Below are 26,262 nucleotides of genomic sequence, written 5' to 3' on the forward strand. Positions count from 1 at the left end.
GGAGAAGCCAGCCGGCAGGCCTGCGGTGTGAACCCTGCAGCCTGGATTGGGGACGTGGGACTCAGCAGAAACCGGGGCACTGTTGGCGCAGGTGTCCACTGGGGACTGCCTCCTCACCTGGCCACCAGAACAAATAGCACCTGGGGGTGAAGGGCTCTCCTTGATGAGGCAGTTAGGGTGGGGACGGGTGGCTCGACCAGGGAGGAGCTGTGCACAGGAAGTGGAGCCTGCCTCGCAGCAGGAAGTAATACCAGACATCGTGGTAACAAGACGGTCGTTTCATAGATGGAGTAAGTGTAGGGCGGACAGCGGGAAAGTGAGCTGGTTCTCTGGGAAGCCAGGCTGAGACGCTACTGCAGAAGTAAAGCAGCAGAGTAACAGACGGAGTAAGAGAAGTGGGCAAGAAGGGCTGGCACCCAGACAGCAGACCCAGAGAGGAGGGTCCGCAGGGTGGGGTCTCCCAGCCTCGTACGCCTGCTGGGACGAGGAGGACGCAGTGCAAGAACGTTTTTAGGTTTTTCAAAGGAACTTCTAGACTTTATGTCCACCCCAAATTGTCACTTGACAATGCAGTTGTAATAGAGATGCTTTGGATGTGTTAAGTTTCAGAAGTTTTGTCTCAGGAAACTGTTTTTGTGAGAACACTTTCAGGTGAGGTACTAAGAGAAACAAGATGTATGAAAGTAAGGAAGTTTTAAAACTGGGTAAAGTGCTGCATAAAAGTGTGGTGCACGTGCAGGCCTGTCCCCGCGCGCAAGGGGTGTGCCTAACAGCCCGGGGCTGGACCAGCAGATGTGCAGGCTGGTTGGGGACACAGTGCTCGACTTTCGGGGGTGGGGTCAGCACAGAGTCTAAGGGAGGAAGGGAGATAGTGGAGAAACAGGTCCGCTTCCTTGTCACAGACACAGCAGATCCGCTCACTGGGAGAGACTTAATCAGTTGGACTGAAAATGTGTAGTAACTAGAACCTCTCCAAGAAGATTCTTGCACAAAGAGGCATCTTGGGAAAGAGGGGATGTCCCTTTGCAGGACACCAGCTGCTTCCCCACCTCTTTCTTCTGTTTAGCATTGGTGGGGAAGTGGGGCACAGAGCTGCATGGCTGCCCACCAGCCCACGGCTTCATGACACGAGGCATCTGCGCCTGGGCTGCCTGGGCGCCATCCCTATCCCCAGGGTGGCGGTGTTCTCTGTGCCGGTGCTGCGCGAAGACCGGATTGTGCTGGTGGCAGAGCAGCGGCCCGACGCCTCCGAGGAGGACAGCTTCCGGTGGATGAGCCGCGTGCTGCAGGTGCGAGGCGGGGATGGAGGTGCTGCCCAGGGCCCCTGTGCCCTTCAGCTTGTGGGGAGGTCAGAGGTGTGGCCTGGGCCCTGTGCCTGCCGTCACGTCCCTGGAGCTGTGTGCTGCCCCTCCTGCCCTTCCTTCACATCCTGAACCCTGAACCAGTCTCTGCGCGTTCTCCTGGGCGGGGCGGGATGAAATTCAGGTTCAAGGAGGAGCACAAACCTTGGACTTGCCTCTTGGGGAGGATCTACCAGCCAACCTTCCTGAATGTAACCCACACGCACAGTGAGCTGGTTTTCAGGTGCGTGGGGTGGCAGGTCTGACAGATGGGTCACCCTGTAGTGGCTGGAAGAGCACCCCGCCCCCAACGCACCGCTGGTCTGTAGGTAGGCTGCCGCTCCCCGTGGTGGTGGGTGGACCCGTGGCCCTTTCCCCTATGGCCAAGCTGTGTTCCTTTGCTTTTCTGTTCCCGTCTTGGTGGACAGTGGGGCAAATTTCTGGCAGTGGGGGTAAAGCTGCTGTGGACAAGCGATGAAGTCTAGTCTTGGCCTCTTTTCAGAGAAGCCACTGCTGTCCCAACATGTGCAGGTCGGTTGTGGAGGGTTCAGGGCCCCATCCTCCCTGGAGGGGACCTGTCTGAGGCGGCTGAGGTCCAGTGGGCCCGGGTTCGCCCTGTCAGCGAGGCCAGGCCTGAGCCTCAGAGATCACTTTTCTAATATTTACTTTTGTTTTTAATAAAAATATTAGTGTTTTATTGTGGAATATTTCTGATGAACTAAACATACGAAGAAGAGTGTAACAGCTCTCGCATTTCCTGCCTCCTGCTTCACTGGCTATCAGGCCAGATCCTGCCTGCACCCCACCTGCCCCTCCTTCTCCCTCAGGAGTGTTCTGAAACAGGTCCCAACACCACAGGTTTTATCTGCAAATTGTAGTATCTGTTTCTTTAGAAAAGACATACCAGCGTCACATCTTAAAACAATAACTTTTTAAAAATTTTAAGGTATAATTGACACTATATTAGTTTTAGGTATAACAATGATCAGATGTCTGTTCTACACTGAAATAATCACAGTAAGTCTAGTTAACATCCATCAACACATGTTACAGAATTTTTTTCTTGCGATGAAAACTTAAAATCTACTCTGATCAGCTTTCAAGTACGCAATACAGTAGTATTAACTGTGGCCACCCTGCTGTATATCACATCCCCAGAATTCATTCATCTCATAACTGGACATCATGCCTTTTGACCCCTTCACCCATTTCTCCCACCTCCAGTCCAGCCTCTGGCAGCTACCAGTCTGTTCTGTCTGTGAGCTGTTTCTTGGTTTTTAGATTCCTCATGTGAGAGATCATACGGTATTTGTCTTTCTCCATCTGATTTACGTCACTTTGCATAATGTCCTCAAGGTTCATCCATGTTGTTGCGAACGGCAAGCTTTTATTCTTCTTTATGGCTGAGAAGTATTCCCTTGTATAAATATACCACATTTTCTTTATCCAGTTATCTGTTGATGGACACTTAGGTGGTTCTGTATCTTGGCAATTGTAAATAACACTGTAATGAACATTGGGGTGCATGTGTTTTTTTGAGTTAGTGTTTTCATTTTCTTTGGATAAATACCAAGAAATAGAATTGCTGGGTCATATGGTGGTTCTATTTTCAATTGTTTAAGGAACTGCCATATTGTTTCTTTCTGGCTGCACCAGCTTACATTCCCACCAACAGTGCATGAGGGTTCCTGCTTTTCCGCATGCTCACTGACACTTGTTATTTCTTGTCTTTTTAATGATGGCCCTTCTGACAGGTGTGTGGTCCATCTCATGGTGGTTTTGATGTCCCTGATGATTACTGATGTTGAGCATCTTGTCCTGTGTCTGTTGGCCATCTGTATGTCTTCTTTGGAAAAATATCCGGGTCTTCTGCCCATTTATAATTGCTTTATTTAGGTTTTTTTGCTATTGAGTTGTATGAGTTTATAGATGTATAATATGCAGATATTTTCTCTCATTGGGTATGTTGCCTTTTCATTTTGCTGATGGTTTCCTTTGCTGTGCAGGAGCCTTTTGGTTTGATGTTGTCCCACTTGTCTACTTTTGCTTTTGTTGCCTTTGCTTTTGGGATCAAATCCAAAACATTATCACCAAGACTAATGTCAAGGAGTTTACCGTAGCCTGTGTTTTCTTCTAGGAGTTTTATGGTTTCAGGTCTTATATTAAGTCTTTATTTTGAGTTAGTTTTTGTGTGGTGTCAGATGGTGTTCACTGTTGTACTTTTGTGTGTGGCTGTCCAGTTTCCCCAACACCATTTATTGAGCTGTCTTTCACTGTTGTATGTTTTTGCCTCCTTTGTTGTAAATTAAGTGACCACATATATGTGGGTTCATTTCTGGACTGTCTGTTCTGCTCCATTGATCTACGCATCTGTTTTTGTGCCAGTACCACAAATTTGATTACTGTAGCTTTCAGATTTTGATTACTGTAGCTTTATGTTTTGATTACTGTAGTTTTATAATGCCTTAACTCAGGGAGCATGATACCTCCAGCTTTGTACTTCTTCCTCCAGATTGCTTTGACAATTCAGGGTCTTTTGTGGTTCCCTACAAATGTTAGGATTGTTTGTTCTATTTTTGTGAAAAATGTCATGGGTATTTTGATAGGGATTGCATTAAATCTGCAGATGGCTTTGGGTAATATGGACATTTTAACAATATTAATTCTGCATCAAAAAGAATAAAATATTTAGGAATAAACTTACCTAAGGAGACAAGAGACCTGTACTCTGAAAACCATAAGATGCTGATGAAAGAAATTGAAGATGACACAAACGGATGGAAAGATACACTGTTCTCTTGGATTGGAAGAATCGGTATTGTTAAAATGGCCCCGCTACCCAAGGCAGTCTACAGCTTTAGCTCAATCTGTAGCAAATTACCAGTGACATTTTTCACAGAACTGGAACAAACAATGTTAAAATTTCTGTGGAAACACACAAGACCCTGAATAGCCAAAACACTCTTGAGAAAGAAGAGAAGCTGCCCTCCGGGTCCCCAGACAAGTTCAGAGGACATGGCCTTCTTTGTAGCAGGTTGTGCAGGAAAATGAGGTCCAAGGTTGACTTCAGGGGGATAAGCTGGTTCCCGGAAGCCTCTGAAAGTGACCAATGAGTTGTTCTGTTTTCTGTTTTATTGTGGGCTATTGGATTACAGTTATTCTCTTTATTTATCAGTGGTCAGTGGGGGCCTCTTCGGATCAGCTCCTGAGTCCTGTGGACACACCCCTGGTTCTCTGAGGCCACACTGAGAGCAGAAGCTCGGACACTCGGGGAGGTGGTGCAGTTCATGTCCTAGACCTAGAGCCCTGCTTCTTCGGGGAAAACTGAATTTAGGACCACCATCTGGGCACTTGATGTTACTGGCTCTTTTCAGACAGAGTAGGAAGTGATGTCAACTTTCTTGTAAGATCACCCACATCATGAGCATATGCTGCTGGTTCCAACTCGAGTTCACGTCCTCAGGGTTTTTCCGTAACTCTGCTCTTTCTCCCACACTGAAGAATTGCAGTGGTCAAGGACTGCAGCAGAGGTTCTCCTGGACCTGAGGCCACTCTGCACACACTGCAGTCTCCAAATAGCGGTCCCCACACAACCTCTGAAGCATGAGATTTCCAAGAGCAGCTTACAATGTTTTTTCAATTCTTTTTGCCCATAAGGTGTGTCCCACTACAACTGGACTAATCAAATTGCTATGTTTAAAGTCACTTTGAATACATTCTTTCTGTGGGGCTGTGCCACCAACCTGATTCCAGTTTCGTTGAGTTCATTTGTTTTAATTTACTTTCAGTTGTTATGGGTTGCTTTGTCAATTTTTAAGTTTTTTGTATGTAAAACACTTACATGATTCCAAAGTCAAATTTGAAAACAAGGTATGTTCAGAGGAGTCTGGCTTCTGCCCTGCCTTCCCAGGGCTTCTCCCACAGGAGGTCACGTGATCACTTTTATGGCTTGGCTAACTTTCTGTCTGTAACGTACAGTTGCAGATTCCCATCCACGTGTACACAGACGCAGAATTTGTGTGTGTGTGTGTGTGTCTGTGTGTGTGAAATGACGCACAGCACACTCTTGTCTCTCCCTGTTTCTCACTTAGCAAAACATCACAGGGTCTTGAGTATTCTCGCCCAGGGCTGCTCCCAGCTTCCAGCTTCCCACCAGCCCGAGGAGCCAGCATGCGCTCAAACACAGCTCCTTGTCTCTGCCCCTGTACAGGCCGTCGACAGCATCCACCAGGTGGGCGTGTACTGTCTGGCCCTGGTTCCTGCCAACACCTTGCCCAAGGCTCCTCTCGGAGGGATTCACATTTCTGAAACCAAGCAGCGCTTTCTGGAGGGGATGCTGCACCCGTGTAATGTGCTAATGTGCCCTCACACATGTGTTACCAACCTCCCCAAACCTCGCCAGAAACAGCCAGGTTAGTTGTACACAACAACACATGTCTGTTCAGCCTTAAAGTCAGTGGCAGCTACACTTGGGTTTAAATGGTGCTGCCCTGTTGGACCTCACATCCCTTGGGGATGGGGTTAAAAGCCAGAGCAGATGGCACACCAAGTCCATCACCGCCTCCTGACTCCTTGGAATGAGAGCACGTCGTGGTTGCTCTCCTCGCCTGTTAGAGCCCATCCTAGGACTGAGCCAAGCCTAGCACCTTGGCTCTGAAGGCTGGGCGGTGGCTCCCTGGGGGCAGAGATGGTGCCCGGGGCTTGGACTCTTAACGCCCACGGGACCATGGCGGGCTGCTCAGCGCTGCGATCTGCCATGGCCTCCAGGCCAGTGGGACCTGGGAGGTCTCGGCAAACGGCGTTTCCCTTCCCTGATTTAACTGTTACGTACACATTTTCATTCCTTTGGTTATGTAAATTCTTAGTAAATGCTAACTTTTCTTGATATTTGAACACATAAAATACCATTAAGTAAAATTCATTTAATCAGGAAGATTTCAGTGAAATGCATTGCATTCAGCTGTGGCCAAGTTCAAATCAGAGCCCCCAGGCACATGCCACACAGTGAGTTTCTTAGATAGCATTGCTTACATTGAGGAGAGAGTCTCTGATACTTAGCACCAACCTTGTAGCTGGTTTCCCGAACACCTGTGTCTTAGGGAAGAGTCAAGTGCCTACCTGCAAATAGAAGTCGTGTGTCATTATCCATCACACTCCCCCACGTCTCACTCAGAAGTCCCTCGTGTTCTAGAGGTCGGACCAGCCTCCATGATTGTCGGGAATCTGGTTGCCGGGAAGAGAATTGCTCAGGCCTCGGGGAGGGAGCTGGCTCACTTGGAGGACAGCGACCAGGCGAGGAAGGTAAGGTGGGCAGCGGTTGAGGGGGCGCCTCCTGGGCGGGTGGGACCCCGCCAGGACTGAGCCTCTCGCGCCCTTCCCGCAGTTCCTGTTCCTGCCAGACGTGCTGCGGTGGCGGGCCCACACCACCCCCGAGCATCCGCTGTTCCTGCTGCTCAACGCCAAGGTGAGGCCTGCCAGCCACATGGGTGTGGCGCTCAGCCTCATGGTCTCACATTCGGAGAACAGTGAGCCTTGACGCCCAGGCCTGTGGCTGGCGTGGTTCTCTCTGTGGAGCCTCAGCTTCCACACAAGCCACGCCGTTAAATCTCTGAGGATCTCACATCTAACAGGAAAATCCTCATGAGCTTGTCTTTTGATTATGCCCAGTGTGCATGTTAAGTGAGTTAAGAGGAGGTATTTACTTTGTGAAAATTAGGAATTTAGACTTTCTGCATTTATCTATAGCTTTAGCATGACAAATACGTCTTACTGCCTTTCCGTGGGCTTCTAAGGTGTAAAGAAGGAGAAAGTAATCCTCACATCCAGTTGTGGGCCAACAGACAAAGTATGAAAAAGTGATAGTTAATTAACAGTAAAAACCCTGCATGACTCGCCATCAGACGCATGGCAGGGGCCGCAGGGCCTGTGCTCTGATGCAGTAGCGGGGCTGCTGTGGTTTTAGAAACACACACTGCCCACTGCTGGCCACTGATTCTTCACTCAAAACATACTGGCCAGTGCCTGCTTATGCACTTAGTGTTAAGTAAGATAAGAAAGGCCCCTGTTCTCAGGGCACTGAAGTGAGTCTTCCCTGCTGGCAAACTAGTCCACAAGAGAGGCCTGATCTTCCTTGTTCACAGTGGATCTGCAGATGGAGACCATGCTCAGTAAACATTTGTTTTACGATTGTTTGAGTTCTAAAACGTGGAGAAAGCCAGTAAATAACAGCTGACCAAGACAGAGTCAGCTCATGACGAGGCCTGGAGATCCATACAGAAGGGCCGGGAGCAGGCGGGGCCGGGGCACTGGACTTTAACTAGTGGGTGGTGGGAAGCCCCAGACCTGAGCCCTGAGGAGCGACAGGCAGCTTGTGATTCGGAGCAATTCCTCTGGATTATGAGGGTGAGTGTGGAAGCAGGAGGGCCCCGGAGGCTGTGTCCAGACACCAGGTGGCTGTTCGGAGAGACGGAGGGCATGGGTCCTGCAAGGGCCCGAGACTGGCTCTGGGCTGTTGGCTGAGCGCCTGTGCAGCGGGGCGCTTTCCTGGGGTGGGAAGCTGCCCAGGGGGAGTTGTACAGGCATGCTTACCAGGCATGCGGTCAGCCCAGAAAAGCCCAAGACCGTCTTGAGCTTCGAAAGTTCAGGAGGAGCCAAGAGAAGACCATCTGGCCTTCTCAAAATCCATCCCAGACTTGGCTTAAAGTCACTCATAAGTTTTTGCATTTCTTTTGGTTTGCCAACCTTCTCAGGTTTGAATTGTCCGTAAGTCCCCGAAGATGTGCTGACCTTTGACCCAGGAGAAGGCCTGTGCCTGTGCATGTGGTGCCCCAGCACGAGGTGGCCCCTGGCCTGAGGGATCCAGGTCATCCGAGGGGCCTGGCGGGGTTCTGGGCCTTTGGGCTCCTGGGGTGTGCCCAGCGTGACGCTCTGCACCTCAGCTTGGGTGTGAGGAGCGGGTCTAACTCACAGTGCAGGACCCCAGGGCCTGTGCGGTGGGACCCCAAGCTGAGGAGAAGTGAGGGGTTTGGATGCTACCCTGGGCCTGAAGGGTGTTGATGGTTTTCCTAAGAAGGACTGACAGAGCCGAGGCCTGACTTGGGTCAGTGGCAGGAGGGGGTCATTAGCATGGGGCTGGTCCTGGCCCGGAGGTCCTCAGCAGAGACCCCGGTGAATGCTGAACCCTCAGGTGCGGGGCCACCCCACCAGCCACTCGTCCCCCAGACGCCCAGAAAGAGCAGGCTGCAGGTGACACAGGCCACGAACCTGGTTGGTGTGGCACCTGCACGTGCATGAAGTGTTTGTTTACTATTATTTACTGATGTGTGTTTCTTTTCAGGATAACGGTTGCTTCTGGGGAGGGAGAGGGTGGACTAGGGGTGTGTGTAGAGTGGTGATGTATTTTACGAAAGAAGTTGAAACAGTGTTAAAATATTAGGTAATGAGAAACTGGATATTTATTCGATTATTCCTTATGATATTATAATATTTTAAATATTTTCTCAAAAAGGCCAAAAGAGTTTACTTTCATCTCTGAGCCTGACTGTCGTGGACAAGCAGGCTCTGAGGAGATGCTCAGTGGCCAGGCCCTTCACTGCTGGCGCAAGAGCCCCTGCCAGGGCCCTACCTGAGATGCAGGGGCTGGAGAAGGCGGCGGGTGTGTCAGGGCCGCGTCCCAACTCCCAGCCAAGGGTGGGACGTGGTGTGCACAAGTGACCCCAGATCCCCTGAGCAGGCGCCCTTGGCCCCCAGCTCAGTGGTGCCCTTGGTTGCTTTCCCAGGGCACTGTCACCAGCACCGCGACCTGCATCCAGCTGCACAAAAAGGCCGAGAGAGTGGCTGCTGCCCTGACGGAGAAGGCTCAGCTGAGCGCCGGGGCCCACGTGGCACTGGTCTACCCCCCAGGTAAGCAGGTGGAGCCGCCAGGCCCAGCCTGCCGCCTCTGAGCCTGAAGCTGTTTCATCTTCCCCCAGCACCTGCAGCCCGTGAGCAGGGACAGTCTGGTTGTGCGGGTGCCCCCCACCCCCACCCAGGTCTTAGTGCCACCGGCTGCATCTTCCTCCTGCCTTTTCCACACGGCTGTTCTCCCCGTCCTCCCCACCGTCTCTCCCTGCAGAGCAGATGCCTCTAACCTCTAACTGCCAGCCAGCTGAAGAAGTGGGTCTTCACCTGCCCATCCCAGCACCTCCTCATTATCCCCACTTCATCCTCTGTCCTGCCTCCCGGGGTCACCGCTTCTCCCCAGTTTGCTCACCTGGCTGAGCACCCTGGACATCATGGCTCCATCTGCCGGTTTTCTTTCCATCTGACATGTTGTTACGTCTCTGAATCTGCGGGCTGCCCTCTTGCCCTCTCCTGGGCCCTGTGGCGTCCTCCGGTCTGGAGCTGCTCAGTGGGCCGAGACCCTGGGCCCCTGCCAGCTCCATGGGCCTCGCCAAGACCCCAGGCGGTATAGAGCTGTCTCCTCAGAAACCGTAGGTCGGGTCTCTCATCCTGTGGAATCAGCTTACTAGCAGACATTGGTGCCCAGCGTCCCACCCCCACTAGTTCGGGAGGGCCACAAAGTGGTGGCCTTATAATTCTGTCATTCTCTTTACTCACCGGTCCTCCCCTCGGTGGTGCCAAGCCACCAGGGCTAGGGTTCACCTCTGAACAGCGGAGTAAGTGTCAGGTCTTTCCTTCTGGTAGTGACACGAATTGTTTCCCATCATTCTGGGGGTGCTGCTCCCAGGTGCTCAGTGTGACCTCTCATCCTGACGCCTCCTGGTTGCCTGGTAGCCCAGATGCTCTGGCCAGTTCCCCCCAGAACGGCCCCCAGAACGGGCTTCCAGGTGAGCTGCTGTCTGTCCCCTCCCAGTGAGCAGAGCTCGGCATTATAGCAGGCGTCCTTGTCTGTCTCAGGCAGCACCTCCTGCGTTCACACTGTGTGTCCCGTTCAGTTCAGGGTTACAGGGTTTTTTACTGGACCCTTTCTACATTGTGTCTGTGTCTCCTTTCCCCCACCAGGAATCCTGGTTCTCCAGGGCGGGGGAGATGATGGAGCTCAGGTACCCCATGGTTGCTCACTTGCTTTATCCTCCATCACCAGTGGCACCGCCAAGTACTGGTAGTGACAGGCGACCACCGGTGTGCTTTTTGAAACCGCTCACATTTTCCCGCACCCGCCGCCTCTGCCCCTTTTCCCTGCAGCTGGGCCCAGTGCCCACTCCTGCGTCTTCCTGGTGCGCTGGTTTTCCATAGTCTACTTCTCAGGAAGGGCTCAAGGGAACAGTATCCCAAGTTCTTGCTTGTTGATGGCAGTCTGTACACTCTGTAATTGGAAGTCGTTTTTGCTGGATGGGAAACCGTTGACTTGCATTTTCTTTTCTCAGGCATCTCTAACATGTGTCCATTTTCTCCTGGCTTCAAGCACCAAGGCCGATGAGACCCTGATGTCCGTTCTCATAGGGGTCACTTGGCCTTGGTATCAAAAGGGTATCTTTACTTTCCTTACAGCGCATACCTAGTAGTGAGCTTGCTTGCTCTGGGTCAGCGTTCCCATGTGTGAGGTGCCTTTAAACGTGTAGTTGCAGGTCTTCTTTCTGACCTGAAGGGGGCTCTCTGGAGCCACGGTTCCCGTGTGCCCCCTCCTGGTTTCCCTCGCGTCCTCGCCTCGCATTGGATCTGCTCTGACACGTTCTCTGGAAGCGTTTCTGTTGGAGTTTTCGGCCTTCTCTGTCCATCCTTTCGTCCGTTCGTCATCCTGAGGTTGTGTCCGTTGTCTGCTCTGGGGCCCCTGCTAGGTCTGTCTTCATTTCTGACTTTCTGCTTCTCATTTGTTATTCTTTTACGTCTTGTATCATTTTCTTTTCATGTATTTTCGCACATTTTGAAGTTGAAGACCAGCCCCAGTTTTCAGCTGCTGCCTTTGCCTGTATGGGCAGGTGATGTTCTGCTCCTGTTTCTTCTTCACACCTTGTGAGGGACTTAGCTTCACGTGGTGGCCCCTGGGCCGCCGTCTCTGGGCCTCCCTCCCCAACTCTGCCCCGTGCCCCACTCCCTGGGCCCTGCTTTGTTGGACTGGGTTGCTGGTCCCAAACCTTCCCAGATGTTAGCTGTCACCAGTGAGTACTTGAGTGGTCTCCTCTCCCTGCTCTCTGACCAGAACTACAGTTTTGAGAACAGGATGCTGGTGTCCCCCCAGGTGGGAACAATTGAGCCTCCCTGGGGATTCCAGGCCTTCCAGTGCCCTCCCTGCCCCATGCGGGTTCTCGGGAACCTCCCTCGCTCTTCCCCCAGTGCAGCCCCGACGCTGTCCTCACCCCCAGCTCCCTCCCACGGCCCGCTCCATTCTCTCCTGCCCGGTCATGGGGTCTCGTTCTGGGAGTCTGCTCTTGGCTGTTCGGGGTGGGTTTCTCCCAGATCTGGCACCTGGGTGCCACACACTCGGGATACGTTTCTCCTTGCTGTGCCCTAGCTGGACCAGGAGCCCCTGGTTTCTGCGGGTCTCTCTGGGCCAAGTTGGTGCCCTTCCAGGGTTGGAGGTGATAAGGTGTCACTTCCTCCTCTTTATCAGCTTGTTCTTCTCCAGGAACCTCTCTGGGATATGCTCGAGCCTGGGACCTTCCCACTTCCTTGCCCGTTTAATCTTCATCTCAGGAAAATGTTCTTTTTCGTTACTGCCTCTTCTTTTCCTGCTTCTGGAACTCCTGGCTTCTGTGTAGGTGAATCTTGGATCTCCTACACGTGGTTTCCCTTGGCGTCCACTGTGCTGCCCCGTGTGCCCAGGCCCCAGCGTCCCATCTCTTCCTCATGTCCGCTGGACACCCACAGGCCCCAGCACTTTGTGCTGGGACTTTTGCTACTGAGGGAGCTGGGGGGCCACTCCCCAGGGGGCTGCCATGGAGCGTGGACATCTGGTGACCACCCAGCCACATGCTCCCTGCCCAGGAGCCAGGGCGAGGCGGCAGCCTGGCTTGGTTCCTGACCTGGACATGGGGTGACGTGGACACTCCAGAACCGCTGCTGGCATCATAGCTACTTCTGCACCTTCCACTCTTGGAACATGTGGCCGTTTTCCTCCAGGAACGGTGGCCGTCCCTACTCTTTACCTGCCCTTGGGCTCCGGGGGAGGAGGCTGAGCGCCCCTGAGGACGGGAGGCTTTTTGGGGCTCAGGGCTGGGGCTGCAGTCACAGGAAGGGAGAAGAAAAGACAGACCGGGGCCTGAGCCCTGCTCTGCTCTGCAGTACATTTGACCCTGTTCATAAAAAAATTTTAGTGAATAAAGGAAAATGCATGGTGAAAGTTCTGAAGTTACACTTTAAAAGCTTACCAGCAGGTAGCAAATGTACTTAGTAGCCAGAGGGCAGAGCCGGGCCCTGCGTGAAGGCTGAGGGGTGCAGACGCTCTGCGGGCGCACACGGGGCCTGCTGTGCACTTCCTGGGGAGAGCTAAGACCCTTTCCCAGACGGGTGTGTGACCCAAGGTATTAAGAACCAGTGTTCTCTGGAAGCTGCAGAAAGGTGGGGTGCAGGTGGGGTGGGCGCTCCAGGTGCTCGCGGATGACGCCAGGACAAGAGGAAGGTGCACACGAGGGCAGGTGAGCTGTGTGGGCTCCAGGAAGTGACCCCCGGATGATGCTTTCTTGTGTTCATCGGGGTTTTCCGGGGTGATGTTCGTGGTGCGGGGGCTGAGTGGTCGTGCTGGGTGTGAGGACGCAGTGTAGGCGGTGGTCTGGGTGGGTGGGCTCAGGCTCCGTCAGTAACACACTGAGCTGCCCCGGACCTGGTGGGGCATCAGCTTGTAGCCTGGTGAAACCCACAGCTGGGTTAAACGTGGCATGTTTACTGTAACTCTGGAATCAACAGCCTGAGTTTGGTGTCTTGTAGCCTGAGGATGCCAGACAGGGCCCTGTCTGACTTGAGGGGAGCATCTGGAGGGGCCTCCTGGGTGTGGGGGCACAGGTGTTCTCAAGTCAGACTGAGTTCAAGAGGAGAAAATAGATTTCAAGATGCAGCGTCCCCAGGTTTTAATTATAGAGAATTTTAAACAAGTAGAAAAGTTGAAGGAACAATGTGTCATGTCGTTAAGAGTGAAGTGGATGTCCTGGCCCACCCCCAGGGGTGTGGGCCTCCCCAGGAGAAGGTCCAGGCCCCCACATTCGGGCACAGGTGCCTGCAAGGAGCTGTGGGACCTCTGGGGCAGGCAGCTCACCCTCAGAGGAACCCTGCTGTCCTTGCCTGCCCTGCCGCCCACTCTGTCACACAGAGATGGCGGGCAGAGGGCGCTGTCCACGGGGCCAGGCCTCCCACATCCGTGACATCTGTGCCTTGGCTGCGCACCGCCCTCCCTGGCCTCCCAGGGTCTGGGCAGGGGCGACCTGCAGTGAGGCCTGCTGTCTGTCCATCCCTAATGTGCTGTGTTCCATGAACACCCAGTCGGTATAAAGCGGGTGGTTTCATCCAAGCAAAGCGGATCCGCTTCCCTCGTCCTTGTCGAGCTGTGGCCGCCTTTGACCACTGATGCCCTCTGACCACGTGTCTCCCAGGGCTGGACCTCATCGCCGCCTTCTACGGCTGCCTGTACTGTGGCTGTGTGCCTGTCACCGTGCGGCCCCCACACCCCCAGAACCTGGCCACCACGCTCCCCACCGTCAAGATGATCGTGGAGGTGGGCGAGCACAGCAGCTGGCGGGGTGGCCTGGGCCTGGGCCCTCGAGTACTTGGCTCCTGGACGCTGTGTCTCACTCGTGCTTCAACCCTGTGGTCTGCAGGTCAGCAAGTCTGCGTGCGTCCTCACTACGCAGCCCATCGTGCGGCTGCTCAGGTCCAAAGAGGCAGCAGCCGCTGTGGATGTCAGGACCTGGCCGACCATTTTAGACACAGGTGTGCGTCCTTGGTGTGCTGGTGTGTGCGCTGCCCGCCCCCTGCCCAGGACGAACCCCCTTGCTTCCTTTGTTGTGGGGACTGCATTGTTACTGCCCACAAATAAGAGTCAGGGAAGAGCAGCCCCAGCACATGGTGGGGAGCCTCGCCAGCAGGTTCCTAGCAGCCTGTGTCCACCAGCTGGAGCCTAGAGCCAGGCACACAGAGCAGAGAGTGGGGAGGGGAGCGGAGGTCCTTGCCCAAGGCCTTTGCACCTGTGGGCCGAGTTCCTCCTGCCTCTCACGCCCGCGTGTGTGGATAGTTGTGGGGACACTGATGGTTCCCACGGCGCGCACGCCTGGCCTTTGTCCCCATCACTGGCCCGCGCTGCCACACCCTAGGAAATGCTTGCAGGTCGTGGGAACGGCTGTAAAGCCCCGGCCCCTCTGCCTTGGCCTGTCGGGTCAGCCGGGGGGCTGAGAGCGTCTCAACCCCTCCCCATCAAGACACCCCAAACCAGCAGCCCCCGTAGGCCCCCTGGTAACTGGAGGTGCACAGTCACATGGGTGTCAGCCGGGGTGCAGACTGGCGGGTGTGGGTGCCTGTCCTTGTCAACCAGAGCACCGCCCATGGAGGAGGTCAGGCACTGTGCCCGCCTGCCTGATACCATTGACCAGCCCAGGGCGCTAGTCCAGGGCAGCTGGCGTGGGGCCCTGGGGTGGGCTCAGGAGCAGATGGCTCAAGGGAGTCTGTCGCCTCACTGGCTCCCTGCCGCATGCCCACCTGTACTCGGTCCACCTCGTGCTCCTGCAGGAACTTGGTGAAGCACAGGAGCCCTGGGAGCCCGTCCACGGCGCTTGCTGTGCCCGAGTCGTTAATCCTGGCTTCGTCACAGGCTCTGTGACCTTTGCCAGGTGCCTGCTCCGCTGAGCTTTCCCACGCAGTTCTCACGGCCTGTGTCCTCCCCACTCGCCCACTGTCCCTGTCATCACACGCTCAGTGCGCTCGGTGAGGGTCCACTCCATGTGACATTCCCCGATGGAGCGAATAAGCTTCCCCACGTGCGTGTGCAGCCCAACTGCTGCTCTGAGCTCCCCAGGCCCCAGGTCCGAGTCCTGCCTCATGTCTCCTGCGAGAGCCTGAGTAACAGTCATGTCGCCCGTGTCTCCTGCTCGACAGATGACATACCCAAAAAGAAGGTGGCCAGCATTTTCAGGCCCCCGTCCCCAGACGTGCTCGCGTACTTGGACTTCAGCGTGTCAACGACGGGGATCCTGGCGGGTGTGAAGGTGGGCGCTCTGGTCACAGCTCCTGTCTGCTCAGCCCTGACCCAGGGGTGGGAGAAGGGTGCTGGGGCAGGTCTACGCAGGCCTCTCGTCCTGCCCAGAGCTTGAAGCAGCAGTACTGTTCCTTACAGTTTGTGTGAAATACCAATGAACCCTAAATTGGGCTGGCCTGAGAGCAGCGTGCGTTTTGGTATTTCATGATCTGATGTGTGAGCATTTGGTCTCGACAGCCAGGTGGCTTTGGTGGCTCTCCTTCCTGGGAACCAAAAGCCCCATTACAATTCTTTATTTTCCTGGAGTTTCACTTAGGAGACTTTTGGTGCGCTGTTTCCTGGGTCTTCTTTGGTTTATGTGGGATTTGAGCCAGCCACCCTTTCAGGAAGAGAACACTTCTGGCCTGGCGGCTGGGAGAGCAGGCTCTGCTGTTAGCCCTCCTTCCACATCACTGAGCACTGCCTGCATTTCGCTCTAGATGTCGCACGCAGCCACCAGCGCCTTGTGCCGCTCCATAAAGCTGCAGTGTGAGCTGTACCCCTCCAGGCAAATCGCCATCTGCCTGGACCCCTACTGCGGCCTCGGCTTCGCCCTGTGGTGTCTGTGCAGGTGAGTGTGGAGGGAGAGTGAGCAGGTAACACCCCCCACACCTTCCCTCACCCCCCACTGCTGCGTGCACCTGGGGGGCTGAATTGCTTCTCTAGACCCCCACCTTTCTCAGGTATGGTTCTGTTTCCCAGGAAGTGGAAGATACACGTGTGAGTTGGGTTGGTTGGTTTGGGTGTGGGGTGGGTTGAAGCCTGGATCTGAAACTGAATAGAAAAGAAAAAGGAAATTTCTCGTTAAATTCACGCCCTCTCTGTTACTAGTACTTGGGCCGAGACAGTTTAAATCCATGCAGTCCAGGGAAGGAGGGACAGAGCCTCACACGGAGAGCCCAGTCCTGGCCAGCAGGCCAGCAGGCCCGCCTGGCATCCATGAGTGCTGTTCGGGGGCCTGGCCCCCTCCCTGCCCCCACCCCCGTGTTTCCCGCTGAAGCCCCACTTGGTCAGGGCAGCATGGCTCCACCCTCTACCCTGGGCCCTGCTGACCCACCTCTGTTGTGGCTGCAGCGTCTACTCAGGACACCAGTCGGTGCTGGTGCCCCCGCCAGAGCTGGAGAGCAACGTGTCCCTGTGGCTGTGGGCCGTCAGCCAGTACAGGGCCCGCGTCACTTTCTGCTCCTACTCCGTGATGGAGATGTGCGCCCGGGGCCTGGGCGCGCAAACAGCTGTGCTCAGGGTAAGCACCGGAGGAGACCCGGGCCCTCCAGCCACGGGCTGGAACGGAAACCTACCCCGTGCTGTGCGCCCCCTCTCCGCCCCCTGCGCATGATGGGGTCTCTGAGGTTTCAGGGCTGAGAGGGAGGGGGCAAGGGGGTGGGGTCAGTGGCAGCGCAGAAGGCAGGTGTGGGTGCAGAGCTGGGGTGCCCCCTGGTGCTTCCTACTTGGAATTTTGTGGCCTGGAGGCAGCGGGTTGGTGTGGCTCTGCTTTGGTGCTCAGAGCCCGGTGGCATGCATACAGTCGGGCCCCTCAGTTCCTAAGGCCATTCCTCCCGCAGACGAAGGGTGTGGACCTGTCCTGTGTGCGTACCTGCATGGTGGTGGCCGAGGAGCGGCCTCGGATCGCGCTCACGCAGTCCTTCTCCAAGCTGTTCAGGGACCTGGGCCTGCCTGCTCGCGCCGTGAGCACCACATTCGGCTGCAGGGTCAACGTGGCCATCTGCCTCCAGGTAGGGCGGGGCCCGGGGTGTCCGCGTGCCAGGCTTTTCTGTCCTCCGAGCCTGTGATGTTGTGTTTTCCAAATGGCAGTTTAGCCTCCAGAGCTGAGTGTTTTACAGAGTCTTTCCTCCTTGAGAAATAAAGGCTTGTTTGGAAAAAAGCACAAACTGCTTTTGAACAGTAACTGTTGTCTTACCTGGAAGAATTTCTAAGTTGGATACAGTACACAGTGATTTTCTAATGCAAGAGTGAACTTACTGTTTCAAGACATTTAGCAATTCTAAATGGAAACGCTGTAAGTAGTGTGATCATTTGTATTGCCCCAAGTTTGTTTTTGAAACATTAGGTGTTTTACTTATTAAAAGGAAACATGGTGTCAGAAACCAAACAGCTAACTACGGTGCAGTGCTAGTTACCGCTTCTTCAGGTGACCAGCTGTCCTCCGGCCTTCATGCCAGTGTCTCAGTCCCACTTCTTTCTAAGACAAGTTGAACTCCTGGCGCACGTGCCGGAGGTCGTTGGGAGGAAAGGGGACCAGGGCAGGAACCAGAGCAGGCCTGGGCGCTCTCTGTCGTCCCCAAGCCCCTGTCCTGCGCCAGCACCTGCTGTTTCCTGGTGTTCCAGCGATGTCCTCTCCACCGTGGATACGGCTGACCCTTGCTGAGTGGTGGGAGGTGGTGGGGTGGTTCTCTCTAAGGTCCCTCCTGGCGTGGAAAGTGTGACTGAGTCTTGACTGTTGACGTGTGGTGAGTGGCTGTGAGTGCAGACCTGCCTGTCCGCTCAGCACCTAAAAGCCTGTGCCCTCCTTCCTGGAAGCTCACAGGCGTCTCTGCTGCTTGTCAGCACGTGGGAGGCGGCGCCCACGGCACGAGTGTCACTGGGACGTTCTCGTTTGCGTTTCAAGATGCAGTGACGCACTTTGCTCTCTCTTAGCCGTGTTCTCACGTCCTGTTGCTCTGTTTGTGTTTCCCGTGGCTCCTCCCTGTCTCGCTCGCTCTCGTTCTCGCTGGCCTCCTTTGTCTCTGTCAGCCCAACAGGCTGGGAAAGCTGGCTGAGCAGGTACGACTTGACCTTGACCTTGACCTCGAGGGGCCTCCGGGCTTCCCGAGAGTTCATGGGCTCTCCAAATTAATGTGTTTCTTTTGCTGTCTGGCTTTGCGCACAGTGGGTATTATTTGACAGGTTACAAAAGCTTCTTTGTAACCAAATTTAAGAGCAAAACTATTTTCAGAAGCATTTGACATCCATAACGTTGCCTCTAGGAAGGGCTGTGTTTAGTCTCAGCGAAGAAATGTTTGTTTTAACTCCAGGGCAGACATAGGTTACATTGTCTGGGACCTTCAGAAATGCTGTTGGGCAGAGTGACCATTTAATTTACTGTCCCTTATCTAAGGAAAAGGAACATAATGTCCTTTAATCAGGATCAGCATCAGGTGAGAGGAGAGAGTGAGGACATCGCTCCAGCCAGTGCCAGCAGGTCCTACAGGGCCCGCCCTGGGTAGGATTAGGCTGGAGAGAGCCCAGCTCGGTGGGAGCGCCCAGACCCGAGTGGTGTTTTCCTAGCAGCCGGTGGGAAAGGGCGCTGTTGGGACTGACATGTGACCTTGTACAACTGGACACCTTTGTTCAGTGTTACTGGGGTCTCCCTCCCACTCATCCCCTGTTTGATGTTTGGACGGAGGGCAGACCCCCTCCCTGGGCCGTGCCCACGTGGATGCAGGTGCTCCAGATACGGGCGAGAGCGGCCCCACGTGGACGTTCCTCTGCTGCTCCCCTGCAGGGCACGGCCGGTCCCGACCCCACGACCGTCTACGTGGACATGAGGGCACTGCGCCACGACAGGTAATGCCCAGCTGGTGGAGAGCCTCCCTCTCCCCGTGTTCTTCATCGGCACCCTCACAACCAGGGGCTCTCACAGTGACCCAGCGTTTGGCATTTGGCTTTTTCTGGGGTGGAGGACAGGTGAGCCCACTACGGGGCTTGTTGACACACTCCTGTCTGGAGGCAGGACGTGGGCTTTCCATCAGAAATGTGGCCTGGGGGCCTGTGTCTTCCCAGCTTCAGGGCTGGGAACCGGTTCCCGGCCCCCAAACGTGGCCGTGCTGCAGCTCGAGGGAAGCGGTGGCGGAGATTCATGGGGGCGAGGAGAGAGGGCCCAGGGCGAGGGCCGAGGAAACGTGAAGCCAGCTCCTGCCGGCACCTGAAGTCACTGTTCCAAAGCCACAGCAAGGCTGTGGTCACTTGGCTGTTGTCAACAGACCTGCCGTCATGTGATAATTCCTGATCAGCTGATGAGGTGCCTTTTCGGAGATTGTTGCCTGGACAATAAATTTGATTCTGAAATCTTTCCCCTGTTAATTTTTAGGGTACGTTTGGTGGAACGAGGTTCTCCGCATAGTCTGCCATTGACAGAGTCTGGAAAGGTATGAGGGGACTTGCCTCCGTATGTGTTTTGAGTTCTTTCTGTCTTATGTGGTCCCTGGGAGGTGCTCGAGATGAGCGCAGGCGCCCGCGATGAGCAGCAGGCGCCCGCGATGAGCAGCAGGCGCCCGGGGTCTGGGCTGGGCTGACGCAGAGGCCCCCCACCCCACGCTCCAGGCCTGGCGGGGAGGACTACAGGTGCACAGACCCAGCGGGGCCAGGAAGAACTCAGCCCCTGGTCCAGGTGGCAGCCAGGAAGTGGTCACCAGGGGAAAATGAGCCGCCGGAGAATAGGCGTCCTCAGAGCCAGGAAGGGAGGATGGCGGTCAGACCCATCAGGCAGTGCGATGAGGGGGCCTGAGGGGAGCCAGTTCACAGAGGGCGGGGCTGTGAGGCTGGACGCGCATGGCCCCAGCTTGTGGCCTCCCACAGCTCCGGAGCCAAGGCCGGGGTGGCCATGCCCACTCTACTCACGCTCCTGTGGCCACAGCTGACAATCCGGAGCAGGGAGGTGCCCAGAGAGGGACAGGGCAACAGGGGCAGCTCACGACAAGCCTGTGGTGAGTGCTGGGGGTGAGCACAGAGGAGCAGAGATCGGGGAGAAGTCTCAGCTGGTGCAAAGGCCCTGGGGCCACAGGGGCCAGTGTGGCTGGGGCTGATGGGGAGTGAAGGCTGTGGGCAGGAGGGCACAGACCCACAGAGAGGTGTGCAGGGGAGGCCAGCCACCCACTCCTGTCCTCCCTGAGCATGGAGACGCCCACATGCAGTTTGCAGCCCTTTTTGCAAACGTGGAATGTTTCCCTGTACTGTCAGCATCAGCGCACTTATGGCTCTGAACCCCTTTTTGATGGCCCCCACCGTGTTTCTGTGTTACAGTAACTCAGGCCTGACAGGTGTGGGTCCTGGAAGGGGCTCCAGCTTCAGGATTGGAGCCACACAGGGAGAGGCTGGAGGCTCCGGCAGCATCCAAGGGAACAGCATCGGGCAAGGGCATGGGGACAGTGTGGGAGAGGAGGGCCTGGCTCTGACCTGCACTGGCCTCCCATGGCTCTTCCTCCTGTCCTCCACCTACCTGGAGGGTCCCGTCGTCTCCTGTTTTACATGTGGGGAAACTGAGGACACAGACAGGTGTCCAGGTCGGGAGCAGCCCAGTGGGGGTCCTGGACCCGAGGCAGCCTCTCCTGGGTGGGGCAGGGAGCCTGTGCTCAGCAGCAGCCCAGCTCTGCATCTAGAGCAGGAAGGCCTCTTGGTGGTCAGGCTCCTGTCCAGAGCTGGGAGGCTCGGGGGGCCGTGTGCATGGACGCCCCTGCACTCCTGAGCCCTGGCCAGGGGCCTCAGCGGAAGGCCCAGGAAGAGCACGTGCTTGTGGAGACCCTCCTCCCCTCTCGGCACCTAGCAGGGTCCATTCTTAGAAACTGGGTGATTTTACTAAAATTCACAATTTATTTTTATCTGGTGAAATCTCTCACCTCTGTTAAAACCCAGCCCAGGGTTAGGTTAGCTACTGGACCTCCTCATGCATGCGTCATGTTGTGTCTTGTGGAGCAGCTTCCAAGGGCAGGGTTTCTCACGCATTTGAATCAGGAGGGTCTGCTGCCCTTGACGTGGAGCCGGTCTCCTTCCAGATCCTCCCTGGGGTGAAGGTCATCATTGCCCACACCGAGACCAGAGGGCCCCTTGGAGACTCACACCTGGGAGAGGTGAGCGGGAGCCCCATGTGCCCCAGGAGCTGCTCCTGACCCTGCCTCCTTGCTGCCCCAGTTTCGGGGGTCGCACACGCTTTGAGGGACCTATGAGAAGCTGTCTGCTTATCCCTCAGCGTTTGTGCTCCTGGACCCAGTCCCTGGGCAGGATTTCAGGGTTCTCCCCGCAGATGAGCTCCCGACCCTGTTGCCCAACCTGAGCTGCAGGCACCAGGAGGCCCCAGGAGCCGCACAGAACCCGCAGCAGAGGAGGAAGCAGCCGTCCCTCAAAGGGCAGTTCTGGCCCTGACCCAGGAGCCGCAGCCCGAGGGGGCTGGCCCGGGGCAGACTCGGAGGCTGAGAGAGAGGGAGGGGCCTCTTTGTCCTGAGGACATGGGGCAGGGATCCTTGTCCCCTAGGAGACAGGCTGCGCTGGAGTCATGGTGCTGACCACCTGCATTTAGCAGGCGCGTCCAGAGTAATTTAGGACGGGGGACCAGGGAGTGGAGCGCAGGCCGTGGCCTCAGCTGTGGGCCCCGGGAACCCGTGCTCTGGCACCAGGTGGGCTCAGGGATCATGTGGGCTCTGCTGCAGGCGTACTCAGGGCGTCCACACGGACGCTGCCCAGGCTCCGTCTAGCCCGTACAAGGGTGTGGGCAAGCCTGGGGCCTCCCAGGGATGGTGCAGCGTCCGCTGGGGGGGTGCCCCAGCCCCAGGGCCAGGTGCGGTCAGTGTGGGGCATCTCCTCACCACCCTTTCCCAGCCAGCTGGACCCAGGCCTGTTAGGGCAGCTGTGTGGCCCCAGGATGGTCAGGGTGGGTACACAGGCCAGGGCCTGCTCCTCGTGGTGGAAGGCCATGCTGGCCGCCCCGTCTCCTCTTCCAAAGCTGCTTTTTGGAGCTGTCTTGAGCCCAGCACTCAGCATGGGGAACTGCCTGTGGGTCCCAGATGGGCCCTGAGTTTAGGAGGACGCCCCGGGGGCCCACGACACTCTGGTTTCAGGGACACATGTGTGGGGTCTCTCAGCCCTCACTCTCGCTAGCCCCATGTGGACATACAGGTCACTCCCAGGTCCTTCCTACTGTCAGTAGTCTGATGTGAGCCCATTCACGCTGCGGTCCTACAAATGTCTCTCCGGGGTCCGAGGAGAGGAATGCTTTCCTTGGAGGAGAAGTTACTTGTCTGCTTCCCACGCCTGTAAATGTAACTTAGCTCCAGACCCCTCCCCTGCCGTGTCCTGTTGTGTTGCTGCTGGGCCTCAGGACAGAGCCCAGCACTTGCAGTGACCAGCAGTCTTGTCCTCTGGGCCCCAGATCTGGGTGAGCAGCCCCCATAACGCCACCGGGTACTACACGGTCTACGGGGAGGAGGGGCTGCACGCCGACCACTTCAGTGCCCGGCTGAGCTTCGGAGACACCCAGACCGTATGGGCGAGGACTGGCTTCCTGGGTTTCCTTCGAAGGACGGAGCTCACCGATGCCAGCGGAGGTGAGGGCTCCTGGGCACGGTGAGCCTCTCGCTAGAGCTTGCTCTTCAGGTGCTCTGATGTGGTCCTCTCTGAAAATTATTCTTCCTCCCTTAACCGCTCCTGGATCCCAGCCTGCTGAGGATTGGGGTGCTGGCAGAAGGCTGTTGGGTCCTCCCATGGGCGGACCCATGGGCACATCTCACCAGCCATGTGTGGTGCTCTCCCCCCATGTCCCCCCAAAATCGTGAAGTCACTTGGCCACAGCAGACCAACCAGATCAGGCAGAGCTTTAGGAGCCCCTGCAGGTGCTGTTTTGTTTCCAGACGTGGTGAAATACATAATCACGCGTCGGCATAACCTCTGCTTCTGGGGGTGGACAGCTTGGTGGGGCCGCATGGCGGGGCTCAGTGGTCAACAGTGTCTGTGCACCAGCTCCCGGCTCCCACTGTGTGCCATCCACAGAGCGACACGACGCTCTCTATGTGGTCGGGTCTCTGGACGAGACGCTAGAGCTAAGAGGCATGCGCTACCACCCCATCGACATTGAGACCTCGGTGATCCGTGCACACAGGAGCATCGCCGAGTGGTGAGCACCCTCCTGGGGAGCCCTGGGGACCTCGGTCCCCACAGACCCTCCACTGTGGATGTGTGAGCAGCCCTGCCTCTCCAGGAGCAGACCCCAGACACGCTCTGGGAATCACGTGCCGGAGACACATGGTTTGGGTTTCCTTGGCTTTTCCTCTTTTCCTGATCACTTTTAAACCAGGAGTCTGTCCTCAGAAACACAGGCAAAACCTAAGAGCTCCAGTTACCCCAAAGCAATTCTGCTTTTAGCATGAATTTCCTAATTTACCCATGATTTCTCCAGCTTTGTGGGGAACTTGCATAGGGAAAGGTCCAGCTTTCAAAATCAAATAATACCCTAGATCTTTAGCGAGAACTTACTAGAAGAGATATTCCTGTAAGACACGTGTGAATTGTAAATGATGTTGAACAGGAGGGTGGCATCGGGAGCAGACTCTGGAGTTTTCACTAGTCTCCAGCTGACACCGTTTCCCGCGTGTCCCTGGCCTGGAGCCTGTGTCCAGCCCTGTGGGTGACACCATCCACCTTCTCCCTGCAGTGCTGTGTTCACCTGGACCAACCTACTGGTGGTGGTGGTGGAGCTGGACGGGCTGGAGCAGGACGCCCTGGACTTGGTGGCCCTGGTGACCAACGTGGTGCTGGAGGAGCACCACCTGGTGGTGGGCGTGGTGGTCATCGTGGACCCAGGCGTCGTCCCCATCAACTCCCGGGGGGAGAAGCAGCGCATGCACCTGCGGGACGGCTTCCTGGCTGACCAGCTGGACCCCATCTATGTGGCCTACAACATGTGACTGCAGCTCCCCTCCTGGCCCTGGGGCAGGGGTTGGGACTAGTCACAGGGCTGGGATGCGTGGAATCGGCAGTGTCTGCGGTCACTGGGAAAGGGACTCCAGGCCCCAGGGAGCCCTGTGCCCCTTCCTCCCTGCTTACAGATCCATCTCATTTTAGAAACCACTTCCTGAATTATTCGAAGAAATAGTTTAATCATCAAGCACGTTTACAGAAATGGGTGTCTGTGTTGGAGCAGACGGGGCCAGGGAAGGGGCCTGGCATGGGCGCTGCGGGAGCTGCAGGCGTGGTTCTCTGCTGTATTGCCAGTTTGCACTTTTTTTTAGGCTAAAAATACAGTTTTTGATTTTAAAAATTCAATTATTTATTCCCACTTCAAATGACAAGTTCATATATAGCATTTCTGCTAGAAAGAACTTGAGGCCTGAGCTGCTTCAGTTCCATTCCACAGGGAGGCACAGAGCCCAGAAAGGCCGGTGGACCGGGACCAAGTCCTGGCTGCCCTTCTCACTCTTGTGCCCCAGTCCGGACACTGGACTCACACACGCTGCCTCCCTTGGAACAGGTGTGCCCGGCCGTCCACAGGTGTGGCTGTTTATCCTTGGCAGTGGCATTTTGGGGCCGTCAGTTTAGCTGCTCTGTGTTGGGAAGGTAGGCCACATTCAGGTTCAAACCACTTTCTGAGTTTCCAGCTTCGTGCTGCTCAGTTGAAGTGCGTGTTTCCACAACCATGGAATGAGCTCCTCTCACTGCACAGAAGTGTGCCGAGTTATTTTTATTCCCAGTCACCAGTGCAGGGAGGTGCCCGTCCTCCGTGCTGTCTGCTGAGGGCCCCATGGTGTGTCCAAGGGGCCACGGGAGAGCCTTGCCCCCTACCATGCCCACGTGTGGCCAAGCCACATTCAGTTGTTTCATTCAAATTTGACCAGATTGATCAAATATTACAGTAAACTCAAATCAAAGAAGAGAGCGTGAAGTCCTTTAGGTACTTCTAGAGTGTGAAGTGAAGCTCGAATCTACGAGTATTTTTATATCATTGACGAGAAGTGTTGTAGAGTTTTGGGGACTGAGGGCAGGAAAGTCTGTGGATTGTGCACGCTTCCTGGAAGCAACCAGGTCTTTCTGGAATTAGCCTGGGTCAGTGCTTAACGAAGCCGTTGTTCGTTCTATCCACTTTAAATTCTCCACCAGAAAGGTCTGGCTGCCCGGCCGACTCTCACGTCTGATTCTTACTTGGCTACAAGTGGCTCAGGCTCAGTAGCTTTGTTGGCCTGCGGTGTGGGGTGTAACCACATACTGGAATTCAAATGGTCCTTTTGTAATTATGTACAGAATCTGTGTGACTTAGTGTCTGACACACAGAGGTTCTAGCAGTGGACTAATGGACACTCCTTATAACAGAATGGCCGGCGGGGGAGACTACCCAACCCTGGTCTTAATGTTGTAGTTTTATAGCAAACAGATATTGTAAAATTTTTGTATTAAAAAGTCTGTGGCAGTAAGACAAAGTGTCTTGTAAATTAAGATTTTACGAAGCATTAAAATGTTTTAAAGTTACTCTCTGGGAATTCTGTATATCACACTGAAGTTTTTTATATCATTATGTTAATAAAAGTTATTGACTGTAATTTTGAAATATGTGAAAAAAATTTTAATTACCCTAAATAGGATACATTATACATTCATCTTTTCTGAATATTAAAAAAAAAAGCCTATGCTCACAGCATAAAATCTACAAAGCACATGATAGTGTAAAGAAGACAATGAAGTCTCCCATGACCCTCCCTCTTGGTAAGAACGGCATTGGTATTTGATGTAAATCCTTTTGAGGATTTATTTGTTCCTTAAAGAATTTTTACAGAATTAGAATCATACAGTTTTATAACCAGCTTTTGTACTTAAGAAATTAGACATCTTAATTTATGACACGCATTTTTCCACGTGTTTTAGCAGCTGCCGTGGGGGGACCAGGACCAGAGGCAGCGCCTCCTCACTTGCTGTGTCGGGTCGTTTCAGCTGCACTGCAAGGAGCCTCGTGGGCTTGCGTGCTCGCTGGCAATGCCTGCCCTGCCGGGGCGTGGCACCTGCAGGCTGAGT

General features: G+C 55.1%; 1 protein-coding gene across 7 annotated transcripts in view; it reads left to right on the forward strand.

Annotated features, from left to right (window-relative positions):
* The window catches only part of DIP2A (disco interacting protein 2 homolog A), an 82,026-nt gene extending 56,233 nt beyond the window's left edge, over nucleotides 1-25,793 (forward strand). For 4 of the 7 annotated variants that reach the window (XM_031678605.2, XM_031678646.2, XM_072970708.1 and 1 more), the window contains 17 exons: nucleotides 1,175-1,289; nucleotides 5,551-5,752; nucleotides 6,532-6,641; nucleotides 6,724-6,804; nucleotides 9,119-9,242; nucleotides 13,865-13,986; nucleotides 14,090-14,201; nucleotides 15,360-15,469; nucleotides 15,939-16,069; nucleotides 16,573-16,741; nucleotides 17,061-17,231; nucleotides 19,001-19,062; nucleotides 19,586-19,643; nucleotides 21,267-21,341; nucleotides 22,637-22,811; nucleotides 23,224-23,377; nucleotides 23,915-25,793. In XM_031678605.2, the coding sequence (XP_031534465.2) occupies nucleotides 1,175-1,289; nucleotides 5,551-5,752; nucleotides 6,532-6,641; nucleotides 6,724-6,804; nucleotides 9,119-9,242; nucleotides 13,865-13,986; nucleotides 14,090-14,201; nucleotides 15,360-15,469; nucleotides 15,939-16,069; nucleotides 16,573-16,741; nucleotides 17,061-17,231; nucleotides 19,001-19,062; nucleotides 19,586-19,643; nucleotides 21,267-21,341; nucleotides 22,637-22,811; nucleotides 23,224-23,377; nucleotides 23,915-24,167 (2,224 nt within the window). In that variant the 3' untranslated portion in view covers nucleotides 24,168-25,793. Of the gene's footprint in view, nucleotides 1-1,174; nucleotides 1,290-5,550; nucleotides 5,753-6,531; nucleotides 6,642-6,723; nucleotides 6,805-9,118; nucleotides 9,243-13,864; nucleotides 13,987-14,089; nucleotides 14,202-15,359; nucleotides 15,470-15,938; nucleotides 16,070-16,572; nucleotides 16,742-17,060; nucleotides 17,232-19,000; nucleotides 19,063-19,585; nucleotides 19,644-20,073; nucleotides 20,202-21,266; nucleotides 21,342-22,636; nucleotides 22,812-23,223; nucleotides 23,378-23,914 lie in introns of those variants that run through there. The other 3 variants (XM_031678743.2, XM_031678761.2, XR_012076892.1) reach the window with 2 other exon arrangements.
* The last annotated feature ends 469 nt before the right edge of the window (nucleotides 25,794-26,262 follow it).

Source organism: Vicugna pacos, chromosome 1 (assembly GCF_048564905.1).
Source record: "Vicugna pacos chromosome 1, VicPac4, whole genome shotgun sequence".
Taxonomy (NCBI): Eukaryota; Metazoa; Chordata; class Mammalia; order Artiodactyla; family Camelidae; genus Vicugna; species Vicugna pacos.